This window comes from Prinia subflava, chromosome 8, assembly GCF_021018805.1.
Source record: "Prinia subflava isolate CZ2003 ecotype Zambia chromosome 8, Cam_Psub_1.2, whole genome shotgun sequence".
In the NCBI taxonomy this organism is placed as follows: Eukaryota; Metazoa; Chordata; class Aves; order Passeriformes; family Cisticolidae; genus Prinia; species Prinia subflava.
In genome coordinates, this window is record NC_086254.1 from 7,181,598 (window position 1) to 7,194,244 (window position 12,647).

At 50.5% G+C, this 12,647-nt stretch overlaps 1 protein-coding gene across 2 annotated transcripts in view; it reads right to left on the reverse strand.

Moving 5' to 3' along the window:
- Window positions 1–12,294, reverse strand: part of NUFIP2 (nuclear FMR1 interacting protein 2) — an 18,298-nt gene extending 6,004 nt beyond the window's left edge. For both annotated transcript variants that reach the window (XM_063402661.1, XM_063402660.1), the window contains exons 1-2: window positions 10,832–12,294; window positions 6,255–7,964 (exon numbers count right to left, since the gene is read on the reverse strand). In XM_063402661.1, coding sequence (XP_063258731.1) covers window positions 6,255–7,964; window positions 10,832–11,015 — 1,894 coding nt within the window. In that variant the 5' untranslated portion in view covers window positions 11,016–12,294. The remainder of the gene's footprint in view (window positions 1–6,254; window positions 7,965–10,831) is intronic.
- Window positions 12,295–12,647: the final 353 nt, after the last annotated feature.

A 12,647-nucleotide genomic window follows, 5' to 3' on the forward strand; every position in this document is an offset into this window, starting at 1 on the left:
GGAGTAGTAGGCAACCTCTTAACACTCCAGGGACAGAAGCAGGCAGTCGAGGGACTGCCTCTCTCATCTGCCAGATGCAGATTCCCCTGAAGTAAAATGAACCAGCTACTAAAATTACCTCCCGTGGAGCGAGTTTTCCATTCAGCGCAGTTTGATGCATCATTTCCTAACAGCTAAAGAACATCTCCCATTTTAACAGCTTTCCCCAAAGGCAGGGGACAGAAAACTACTCTCAAGTTGTTGGTTCCTGCACATTAGAGCAACGTTTGAGCATGAAATACAGGCAGAGCTGAAGCACCACCCACCACTATAACCCCATGCACTGACCACGTTGTCTTTTGCACTTCATTCGGCCTTAACTGCTCTGGACATAAGAATGTGAACTCCTTCTATTAAAAATATCTGACAATAAGATAAACAGATATACAGATACTGCTAAGAACACATAAAAAACCCTACTAAGTTGACAAAACTCTGTTTCAAAAACAATCAAACAAACCTACAACCTTTTCAGACTTCAATTTCCCTTCTCCTTCAGAAAGGGAGGATGGTGTAAGGTGTCCTGGAAATCCCAGACACCTGAACACACTGGCTGGCAGATGCTCAGCCTGACCAATCTACAAAACCAAAGACCATCAGCAAACAATGCAATAACAGATCTTACTAAATATCACCTGCCATCAGCACAGCAAGGTCCTCCCTACACCTGGCAGCACAGGGACAGGGGACAGCACAGGTTAAGCACACTGACCAAGAAATAACTTCACAAGGGAAAAGAAAATAAGTGTTAGGCTAATTGCAACACAAAACTAGGGAAAAAAGGGATTTCTTCAACCTTCAAATGGAATTGTAAGATTTATTCTGCTTTACTTGGTAATGCAGTTAAGTTTTCCTGCCAGTTCCAGGCTGTAATCACCTATAACTGACAAAAGGTGCTGTGACAAATGCTGTGGCCACTGTCACAGGGTGACTTGGTGACAGACTTCGTGGACAGGCAGCTCAGCAGAGCCACTGCTGCCCAATGCTGGGCTCCAGCCAAGCAGAAAGAAAGACAGCCCCAAGAACTGGGCATGCAAGAGATCCCAAGCCTGCTTTTAGTCCTCCTTCTTTGGGCTCAAGCTCTTTTCTTGAGCCTCTTTTCCATGGATAAAGCTTCCAGAGCGAGTTTAAGCAAAGGAGTCCTACAGCTGCTCACCCTGCGTGAGAAAAGGGGTATCCTCACCCTGAGTCCAGTCTCCCAAATACTGCCCCAAAACTGCTGCTTTCCAAAGACCTGCCCAACAGGAGCCACCACTCCAAAATCCAGACATGTGGTTGGGGAAACAGCAAAGACTCTTCTCAAGTGGACTCCAACCCAGCTGGAGAAAGTGCCTTCAATAAGCCCTTGCACAATCCAGCATCAAAGCCAGCCCTGCTCCAACCCAGGGGCAGAACTAGGTCACCTCCTGTGCCCCTTCCAACCTCTCATTTTCCAGAATTTTTTTTTACAATTATCTGACCTCTCCACAGCCCTCAGGCTCGTGGTTTGCTGAGGAATTGCCTGGGGCAGACAGTCCCAAGCCACATCCACCTAAACCACTTTTTCTGAGGACTATCACTGAAACAAAGGGTCCCTGGAGGAAAGCTTTGATGTCAGGAACAGTCTAAGGCACACTCTGATGAATTGTGGGGGATTCCTCATAGGTCAATAAACTTTACAGCAGGACTGGTACATAACCTTGGAGGGGAAAAAAGTGTTTCTGTAATAACTTGCTAAGACAGGCACTTTTACACACATTTTCCTTGCTAGAGAGGCAGTCCCTGCTAACAGAAGTGTCTGCACAATGCCATGTTACTATTTCACTGCCCTTATAAATCCCAAAATTGTCCCTAAAATACAACACTAAAGAAAGAACAAGAAGAGACCATTCTTGTCTGATTTTTTCTGTTTGTATCTGCAGGACAATGATTAAGTATGGGGACTGCCCTGGAAACAAAGCAAAGAATAAGTATTCCATGCTTTGGAGACTCATGGCTGTAGAGCATACACTGTACTCATCCTGACAACTGGAAAGAGCAGAGACTGGAAGGAGAATTAAATCAGCTTTTGCCCCACAGCTCAGGCCCCACAAGGCCATAACCAACAGAGCGAGCTCTAAACCCTTCCCACCACGGGGGGATGGGAAACCAAAGCTTTTTTTCCCCCCCTCTCCTGATGTAAAGGATGAAAATTGCTGAATTCACAGCTCTGCTATTTCTTCTGACCCAGTTCACCATTCCGGCGAACGCCACTCCTGGCTGGCCCACGCTGCCTTGCTCCATTTTCCATGCTGCTCTCCTGCTTCTTCACGCGAGCAGAGATGCTGCTGCAACCAGGATGCTGAGAAGGAACAAAGCAGCAGCACAGGCAGAAATTCAGGGGCAAGAACAAGGGAAACCCTGCAGCTCCCTCTCCTCCACCCATGTGGTCTTCGCTGCTGTGCAGCTGAGCTGGAGGCCTCAATTATTTGCTTTTTAGCTCAGGACAAGCAAATTATTGAGCTTTCCACCACAAAGCTTGACATATCTAGAGCTCAGTGTTAGTGACAGCCTGGCCTGGAAGACTGCAATTGCCTGAACATGACAAAATTCTCCAAAGTGTTGACAATTATTCTGATCTGAAGTGCTTCATCCAGCTGTCTTTAAAAGAAGGACTAAAGCAGTAAGAAGATGCTGGTTTCGATGCAAGTAAAGCTGACATACACTCAGCCTCCTTATCTGAAGGACCAAAATATCTACAAGAATCAGTTTTACCTCAAAAAGATAAGGATTTTGGCAATGCCACACCAAGGCAGAAGTTCAACTCTAACCTAGACAGGGGGCAGTGACTCGAAATGAGAGCACTGCTCCTTCCTGGGCCTTCCAGTCTCCCATGTCCTTCTGTCTCCAAGCACATCCAGAGCAGGCCCACCAGTGTTGAGCTAAATCAGATCTCCCCTGGTAAATCAGATCTGTCACCTGCGAGTGTTTCAAGGCACTGTCACAAACACCGAGTGGCACGGGCTGTCAATGAAGGCAGCCACATTGAAGGATCGTGTTTTACACTCAGGCAGATCAGATGATCAAGGGAGGCTTTCTGCCCTTTAAATAGAGGGGGAAAAAAGAAAGAAGCAAGGCATGAAGCAGGGGTACAAGGAAACCAACAGGAAAAGCTTCCAAGAAGAACAAGAGAGTGCATCATCATCCTTGCCTAAATGTTCCCAGTGCTCTAACTTATGGAGAAAAAGCAGGGTACAGGCAAAGGAACACAGGAATCCTCCACCAGGACCTCGCTGTGCTCTGCAGCCCCGCAGGCTCACACTCCAGCACAGCCTCACCAGCACTCAGGAACACTGTGGTGAGTTACAGGAGCACTGTACCAGAGCCAGTTCTCTCTGGGTGCCACCTCCTCTATCCATCTTTCCACAGGGAAGCTGTGAAGCAATTACAGTTTATAATGTCCTGTGCAGTTGCCGGGCAAACCACGCACAGGAAAGCCTGGTTTGCTGGAACAAAGCTACTGAGTAAGCTGGAGGCTTTCCCAGAGAAATTTACAGTCCAGGATGAGGATCCACACAACCTGGTCACAGTTACAGGCACAAACAGTGCAAAAAAAAAGTACACATTTGTGACATTCAAAGCACTGCAACCACTCACACTAGAGCTTATTCTTCTCTGCAACCCCCAGAGCTTCATCCTTGCACTAAAACACTGCACATGGGGTAGGGCACACACCAGGACCCCAGAGTGCTCCACACTCACCCCTGTCCCTGTCCCGTGATCGTTTCTCTTTGTGTTCATAACCCCAAGGGCAGGGCAGATGCAAAGATCAAACTACCGAGACTTTGCTCAAAAGCAAACAGATCAATCTGAGAGGGAGAAGTTCACCCGACTCTCAAAATTAAAACCAAACAGTGGGAGGACCTGACTGCTCGGAATGCCCTAACACCGACCCAGGCAAACCCACACGCTCTCCCGAGCAAGGAGGAAAAGGCAGCTTGTGAAAAGGAACCGAGTGAAATCGTTCTTTTCCTACTGCAGGGGAACTGGCTGGCTTGGAGTTGGACCTCAGGAAAACAGCCCAAGATAAACGGAGAGAGCAGTGTGGGAATTAACCCCCGCACTGCTGCCCTGCAGACACAGCCCGCAGCTCTGCTTTTGAGCCATTTCACAGCTCACGGTGAGCCAAGGCTGCAGGACCACGGCCATGAGGCATCCAAACATTCCTTAATCCAATCACCCCAAGGATGAAATGCAACACCCACCATCATTACAGAAGTACTAAAACCTGGACTGATGCCTTTGTAAAGCAGCAATAGCTTTGGAACACTAAATAGGAGAAAGATAAGCCCAAGCTGTTTGGAGCCCACCATCACTGCATTGATGACAATGCTGATTAGAAACATGCATTATCTTTTACCCCTAAGTAACACCTTGGAGATGGCACATACATAGCCTGAAAAAGAAATTAGCAGAGATGAGTGCTGGGGCAGGATCGGGTATCCCCGGGCCATCAGGAGGGTGCTTCTGTGGATGCTCAAAGCAAGACCATTCACATGCAGAAGAAGAGCAGAGAACAGTATTTTAACGGGTACTTTACGTGGCCATTCTTGCCAACAAATGTAATTAACTCCTGTGTTTAGAAGAGCTCAACACAGCCAGGCTTTGAAGTTAACACCTCCTTGAGAGGACATGGGATGGGAGTGTTCTTTATTTTCCTGTTGTTCCTATTGTTTCACTGAGGTCTGCCTTTCATAGCAAGTGAGAATGGGAGAGCTGATGAGCCTTGCTGGCAGCACAACTGCTTTTCCACAAGTTCAGGCTGACAAAAACAGAAGCCTAGGGAATATTTGCAAAATTAAGGAAAATATCACCGAGGATTTTCTTCCATGTTATGCTTTCTGATGGGAAGCTGGGATTTAAGCTGCAAGTAGACACAAAAAATGAGACTAGAAAGCCTGCTTTAATGCTGGAATAAACTGAGCAGAAGGCAGAGGACCCAGATAAAATCAACTGATGAACACTGCTCTCAAGAATACTAGAGCTTGAAATGTTAACGTCTTGAGAGGGAGATGACCTGGAAAAAATATTTGGAGTTATGATTTTTAAATGACTGGGCTTGTTATTACTACACGAAGGCATTCGAGTTTATGCTGTACAGAGTTTGTGAAGTGGTAATTCAAGAACTTTGCAGTGGGTGAAAACAGCAAATTTGCCAAAGCCAAGTACTCACCCTCTGCAGAGGGGAACAAGACATTATCCCTATATACATGTGGAATAGTAAACAGAAAAAGCATAATCGCCTTGTTCTCTTCAGGGTAGAGAGGTGCAGGGAGAGGGAAGGGGGTCAAAAAAAGGAACTGCCCCGGTGTTGGTCAAGAGTGAGTAAATAACACGGTGACACAAAAGGGAACACACAACCAGGCTCCTGCTAACACTGAGCCAGCACCAAAAGCCAAGAACTGCCCCAAGTCCTCAGAGCTTCTGGGGCTGAGGCTAATGCAGAAAGCCACCCCACATGCTTCCCTCTCTTTCTTCCCATTTTAAAGTGTCTGAATCGTGTTTGAGTCATTTCAATCTCAAAAAAAAAAACAGGAAAAAAAAGGACTACAAAGGACTCCATGAAAGCAGTAAAATCATCTGAAAGATGTGGCCTACAAAGACAAGGTAAAAATTCCATCTGCAGCTTACAGAGGAGCAGATAAGAAAAAGATTGGTCTTGCTGTTGCCATAATACTCAAGGGCAGGGAAAAAGTGTGTATGGGGCACACTTAAAAAAATAAATCACACCTACAGCTGTAGGAATAACTTTTTCTTCCTTCAAAGCCATGATTTCATGGTCTGATCTGCCCAGGGGAGAAGCTGCAACACTTTGGTGGCAGAGGTGTGAGTACAGACTATGAAGCCTTCACAGTGACAGAACATCACCTGGTGCAGCTGGAACACAGCAGCTGAACCTACACATTTAACTCTTTCCAATGCCGAGGACCTGCTAAGTATCATCCCTATCAACATCACTCCTCCTTGTCCACGGGAACACAGAAACAAATACCTCTTAACATTAATTAAACAACTCTTTGAGTAACTTCCCCAGACCGTTATTGCCATGAGACATATGCAAGCAAAAAAAAAAAAAAAGTAATTTTTAAAACAATTAGAATTGCTAGAAGGAACATACCAAGTTAGAATATTGCACTTATAAAAATAAGAAAAAAAAAAAGAAGAGAACGCCCTTAGGCAGCAAGTTAAGCCATTACCTTTAGTGTGATATAGAATAGCAGCCCTCAGGTCAAAAGAACCCCAGCTATCTTTCCTTTCTAGGCCTCTCTGGTACCTCTGTTCTTTGGCGGAGGCTAGCAAATTGTTCGTAGGAGAGGCCAGAGGATTCTCTACTTCATAGTCTTTTGAAAGAAACACTAAAGCACCTTGGCTACCGGTGTCTGCCTTTTGTAGGTCACCTGTGTGATGCGACTCCAAAGCTAAGACACCACCCTCAACAGCAGTCCCAGGCTTAAGAATAGCACTAAGAATTTGAGGGCTAGTCCGTTTATCCAGCTCATAAGCCTTAGGAAACACAGGTTGTTCAGTTCCTGAGGGAATGATTTCAGCACACTGTGAAACCAAAGTGGCAGGATATTCCCCTTGAAATGTCACTTCCATTAACTGATTATCTGCAGATTTCCCCACAACGGTTTCAGGTCCAGCACTGGGCTCATTTATGAAAGACAAGCCCCACTGATTCTGGAAGATATCCCCCAGGTTCTGCTGATTCGTCTGCGAAGGGAAATCGACTTGGGCTGTCCCCAGGAGCACAGTTTGCATATTTGAAGGGTAGATAAAAAGGCCAGATTTCTTTTGTTCGAGGGCTGTCGAAGTTGTACTCATGTCCTGGGGTACTGCCTCAGAGGAGGTGGATGGTACAGTACTAGCAGCAGTGGAGAGCAGTGGCTGGGCCCCTGGGGAATACACACTTCCATCGGTCCCCGCGAGGATGGGCCCGTTCGAGAAGCTGGCAGAAGTGACAGATTTCATAGCAGACATGGGGACTTGGGAAAGTCGACTTGATGTTTGGGCCTGAGTTTCCCCAGCAGATGATGAAGATGATGAGGATGACGTGGATGGGGTTTGAGCTGCTTTGTTGAGGTTTTCTTTAACTTTACTTGCATAACTAATTTTGGGAACAATTTTAGCACTGCTATTGTCCACTGGAAAAACTGGGGGTGGTTTAAATAAGGTCCATGAATCCTCTTTAGATGTAGCCGATGATGCGTGCTTCCCTTTGGGCCGGTCATCAAACTTCTTGCTGCTAATCCCAGGTTTGGCATCAGAGTTTTTCCGCGGTACATCCCCGAGCCCAGGCTTTCCCCGGCCTGCTCCACCAGCCCCAGCCTCGTATTTCCAAACAGGCTTAGTATTTTCAATTCGGTTCCCCTTTTGTTCACTATAATCAGGCTTGAAACTCTCAAGTTCCTGTTTTAAGGTTGGTGCGCTGACCTCCTGCTGCATTATTTTGTCCTGTACTAGATTCAAGTTCTCACAGCCCTTGGCACTGTTGCGCCTGCCTTTCCTTTTTTTAGGCGTGGTATATCCACTCTCGGAGCCACTACCATCGTTATCGGCCCCTTTGCCTACGTAGCCATTGGTGATGTAGCTGGAATTATTTGTTACCACGCCGTTTGGAATAGACACTCCCTCTGGCTTGTCTGAGGACTGGTTTTCTCTGTGTTTGTTTTCGTAGGACTTCTCATTCTTTTTGTCCATGCTATTTTTCTGAATGAAGTTCTTGGTTTTGATTCCAGCTTTCCCCAAAGCACCGGCCTTCACAGTCTGCTTTGGGGTGGCATTAGAATCTGCGAGCTGCTGGCTGCCATTGGGTACCCTGGATCCTGGAGCGGTGGCTTCATCAGAGCACAGGCCCTTCAGTGACACTTCTCTTTCTCCTGCATTACCATTTAGCTCTCCGTAGCCTAGAGGGAAGCCAAAAACAGCAAAATGCAAGAATTAGAATGTGAAATGTTAGACTTGTCATTGCAGAAAGCTGTAGTCAGCCCCAAACATATCCAGTTTCCTCATGCAGACATTTTTAAAATAGGAAAATGTCTAGTCTCTGAGGTAAAGCTGCATAAATTTATTTGCTGGAACCCACAGCAAGAAGGGTTAAGCAGGAAGGACCAGACTCTCTATAAGTGAGTGACATCCACATAACATAACAAAGCAAACGAAAATACAGATACTATGTCACGAAAATATACTGTACTGAATATCACTGGCAACCTGGAGAGCTATTTCATCAGCTACTATTTCCAGGTCACAGAGAGGAAAAAATTAATTCCCAGGATGCTTCAAGACAGCGGGATCCACTGCTTTTGCGACAAGATCTGTGGAATTCAGGATACACACTGTGAACAAGGGAGAACTCCTATCATCTCCATCAGCTCCAGGGCCTGCAACACCAGCAGTCCTCCTCCCCACCCTCCTCCCAAATGCCACCTCAGTAAAGGGGTGGGGAAAAAGAAACAGTATTTCCAAAAGGACACATGCAAATCCAATTGGAAGATGGAGGAAAAAAAATGTGACCACATCTCCTCACTGCATTTCGAGATAGCAACCAGCACCTCCCTACACATGTTCTTTAGCACTGAAAAGATGATAGAACTAAGAAATACATCCCTGTAAGCACCCTTCTGGTGCCACCAGCAATGGGTCTCCTGCCCACTGAAGAACTAGTATTTCAGAGTCCCCAGGAGAGCTGGTATGAGCCTGGGACCCAAGAAATAAAGTACTTGCTGAGGGCTTCAACTCCTAAAACCATGAGATTGTGCAGTAGACTGAGCTTTCCTCTTTCCTTCTGAAGTTCATTTCTGGGCCTTATAGTTCTGAAGTGAATACTGGGTGTGCAATTCAAGCAGAGCTGGAACCCAGGACAGTCCACACTGACCCATCTCAACTTCCTCTTGGCTTTCTCCTTTTTTAATATCTCTGGCCAGAGGGCTGCTGCTTTCGAGGACCCTGCCTAAAGCCCCAAGAGAAGCCCTGGAGAGCCCCAGTGAGAGACAGGGAGAGCGCACAGTGCCCTGCTCAACAAACACACTCCAGCTGCGGACCGAGCAGAGGGATCCCTCCTACTGCAGCCGCTCCTCTGACTCATCCGTCCTCCTTCCCAAAGCCTCACATCCCCCACAACCACTGACCCACCTAAGGCTCCATCTGCAGCCACGGTGGCACGGAGTCAGCAGAGAGGGAGTCCCTCAACAACTGGAGCAGGCAACACTCCAGCTTGAAAGAAGAATGTTTTTGTTGTTGCTGATGTTGTTGAAATTAACTGCTGTAACTAAAAATCATTGTTACCCTCACATCCTGGAGCCTCAGATGTCTGGCAGATGTAACAGCTCAAGTTCTGTGCGAGTTGGGAACACAGGAATCCTTGTAGGAATCTTTACAGAAATTCCACAACTGAGTTTGCCGAGGGGGATCAAAAAGGATTTTACTACATGCAAGTATCTGTAACCACCACAACTTCCACTATAACTTTCAAATACGTTGTCAAGAAAATTAACCATAAATACTTCACCCCAGAGAGAACCATAACGGTGGGATCCTCTAAGTATTTCAGAATAGCATGAAGAGGAAGCCCTCTCAAGAGCAGAGTGTTACAGCTGACCTTGTATGACTCAAGACTTCTGACACCACTTGTTAATGAAACAAAACAATAAGAGTGGTCATAAGACCACTGCAGATGAGGAGTGAAAGAATAAAATGAAGAACAAAATCCATTTCAGTAAGTCAGTGTGTCAGCAGTTTCTAGTTCCAATTCTCAAGCATTCACAGCTCAGCTGCCTGAGTTTTCTCCAAATCAACATTTGGCACAGCTGGCCTTGGCCTGGGCACGAAGGTGCAGTAACCAAAATTTAGGGGAGAGGAAAAAACCAGGACGGTAAGAAGAACAGGTGAAGAAGCTCTGGCAAGCTCACAAACCGTCTGGGAGCTGGGAAGGGAGGGATGCCAGCCTAGGCACATATTAAAACCCTGGGCACGCTGCAAACAGTGAAATGACTTTTCAACTTATTTTTGCTCGGTAACTTATTTTAGCGTGTGCCCGATCAGGTCCCTCCCCCCCTGCCCAGGCTGCACATGGGGCACAGCCGACTCCGCTCTGCTGCTGCCAGGCCCCCTCCCACCTCCCGCCTCGTTATGTAAAAGGAAAATTCAAGGGAAGAAAAAAAAAAAAAGTAGGCGACAGACGGGCCGGCTGGAGGCCACGCACTCGCTTTGACCCCGCACTCGCCCCCCCAAGGGATTGCTGGAGCCGGGGAGCCCCTCACGAGTGCGGCGGGGGCTCCGGCCCTGCCCGGGCTCGGCTACCCCCGCGCCGCTAACCGGCCTCCGCCTCTGCGGCGCTGCCGCCCGGCCAACAGCGGCTGGGCACGGCCCGGGGGCCGCAGCCCCGGCCCCGGCGGGGAGGAGGCGGCCGAGCGCCCTGGGCCGGGCCGGGCCGCGCCGCCTCCCGCCGCCGCCGGGCCGGGCCCCTCTGCCTGCTGTGACTCATTGATCCTGGCGCTCATCAATGGCCCGGCCGCCCCCCGCGCCCCCCGTGCCCCCGGGGCCGGCCGGCGGGGGCAGCGCGGCCCGGCCCCACGTGCCGGCGGGCGGCGGTGCCGGCGGGCCCGCGGCTCCCGCAGCCCCAACATGGCGGACAGGAAGCGGCCCCAGCGCGGCGGAGAAGCTTCGAGCCGGGCCGGGGGAGGCGGCGGCGGAGGAGGAGGAGGAGGAAGAGAGGGGGGCCCCACCGCCGCCCCGCGAAGGTCACAGGCCCCGTCCCGCTGCCCGCTCCAACCTGGTCTCCGCTTCGGCGCCTCCGTGTGCTGCGGGCCGCCGTGCTTGTGCTCGTGGCGGAGCGGCGGCTTGGGCTGGGCTCGGCCGTCGGGCGGCGGCAGGTAGGCGCTCTGCGGGTGGTGGTGGTGGTGCCCGTAGTAGTAATAGTGGTGGTGGTGATGGTGGTGGTGGGGCTGCTCCTCCATGGGGGGCGGCTGGCGGGGCCGGGCCGGGCTGGGCGCTCGCTGCTGGGCCGTGCGGCTCCGGCGCGGGGACGCGGCTGGCGCGGGGGAGGCGGCGGACTGGCAGCGCCCGCCCTGCAATCAGCGAGCGGCGCCGCCGCGCCCGCCCCCCGCCCCGCCCCGCCGCACCGCGGCCGGGGGAGAGCCGGCCCGGCCAGCGCGGACCCGCCCGGCCGCCCCCTCCCCGGGCCGGCGGCAGGTGAGGCTGCCAGGGACCGGGCTGTTTCGGGGCGGGCGCGCTTCGCCCCCTCCCCGTGCGAGCGCGGCAGAGGCGGAATGAGCGGCCACGGCGGAGCCGCCTCCGTCCCCGGCCCTGGCCGTTGGGGTGTTCCTTAACCGGCGGGGAGCGGCGTGCGGCCCCGGGGGGGTTTCACCGCAGGGTCACTGGGAGGAAGACGGCGCGGGTTGCTGCAAAGCCGCGTTTTACCGTCATGAAGCGGGTGAACCGCGCCCCGGGGCAGGCGGACAGGGTTGGAACAGCCCCAGCCAAGGCCACGCGGAGGGGATGTGGGCAGGGATGTGGACACCGTGAGCGGCCGGGCTTCCAGCAGCAGCCGCGGAAAGCGCGGAGCAGCGGCAGCGCCCCGAATCGCTGCCGGGCCGAGCTGCAGCGCTCCGCGGCAGCCGGAGCTCACCCGGCTCCAGGGCTCCACCCGCAGCCGCCCGGGCGGACCCGCCGCTCCCCGCACGGAGCCGCCACCGGGCGGACCCGCCGCTCCCCGCACGGAGCCGCCACCGGGCGTGCTCAGCACCCGCCCGGCCCGGGAAAGGTGGGCTCAACAAATGCACTTGTCGACCTCCAAGAGAAGAAATGGAGATTTAACTGACGCTTAACAAGAAAAATCAGAGGTGGATGGGGAAGCCCGAGAGTGTAAGGAGAACTCTTGAAACTTGACAGGATTTGCAATAGATTTCATACAATTTCAATCTCTGATTATCCCCAGGGGGGCGGGTGGTGACAGCGAAATGACCTGAACTCCCGCCTCTGCCCCGACCACCCTCTACTGCGGGAGGGCAAGACATTCAACTGCTGTTCCTGGATCCCTCCTCAACACCAAGGCCCAAATCTCCAGACAGCACTGAGACAAGGGGTTTGGGGTTGTATGGATCAGTGAGGAACTGAGGCAGGAGTTAATTAGGAATGTAGGAAAAGGGCAGAGAGTCGTGGGGAGACCCTCGACTGACACTGGCTGGGGACACAGTTCTGCTCCAAGTTATTTGCAGCTCTGGTGTGATTGCTTGCCTCCAAATAGTCCCAACAGTGTGGACTGCAGCAAACGGAGAAAAGTGACAAAAATGTGTTCATGTAATTAAAGACTGTTACAATTAATGTGCACAAAAAACATAAATGGGCTTCACAGATAGTCTTCAAAATACTATGGACTTGCTTCTCAAGGCTTTTCCTTGCAGCTTAATGCTTTGTTCTATTTTTTCACTATTTTAATTAACAAAGTTAATAATAGAAAAAAATAGAAAAGCCCTATCAGACTCTGGCATTGTACAAGAGCCCTTGTCTGTAGATTTTACAGTTCCCAAGCTTTATTTTAAGAGAACACAGTTGAAAGTTTATGCCTCAAACACAGCTTCCCACTTCAC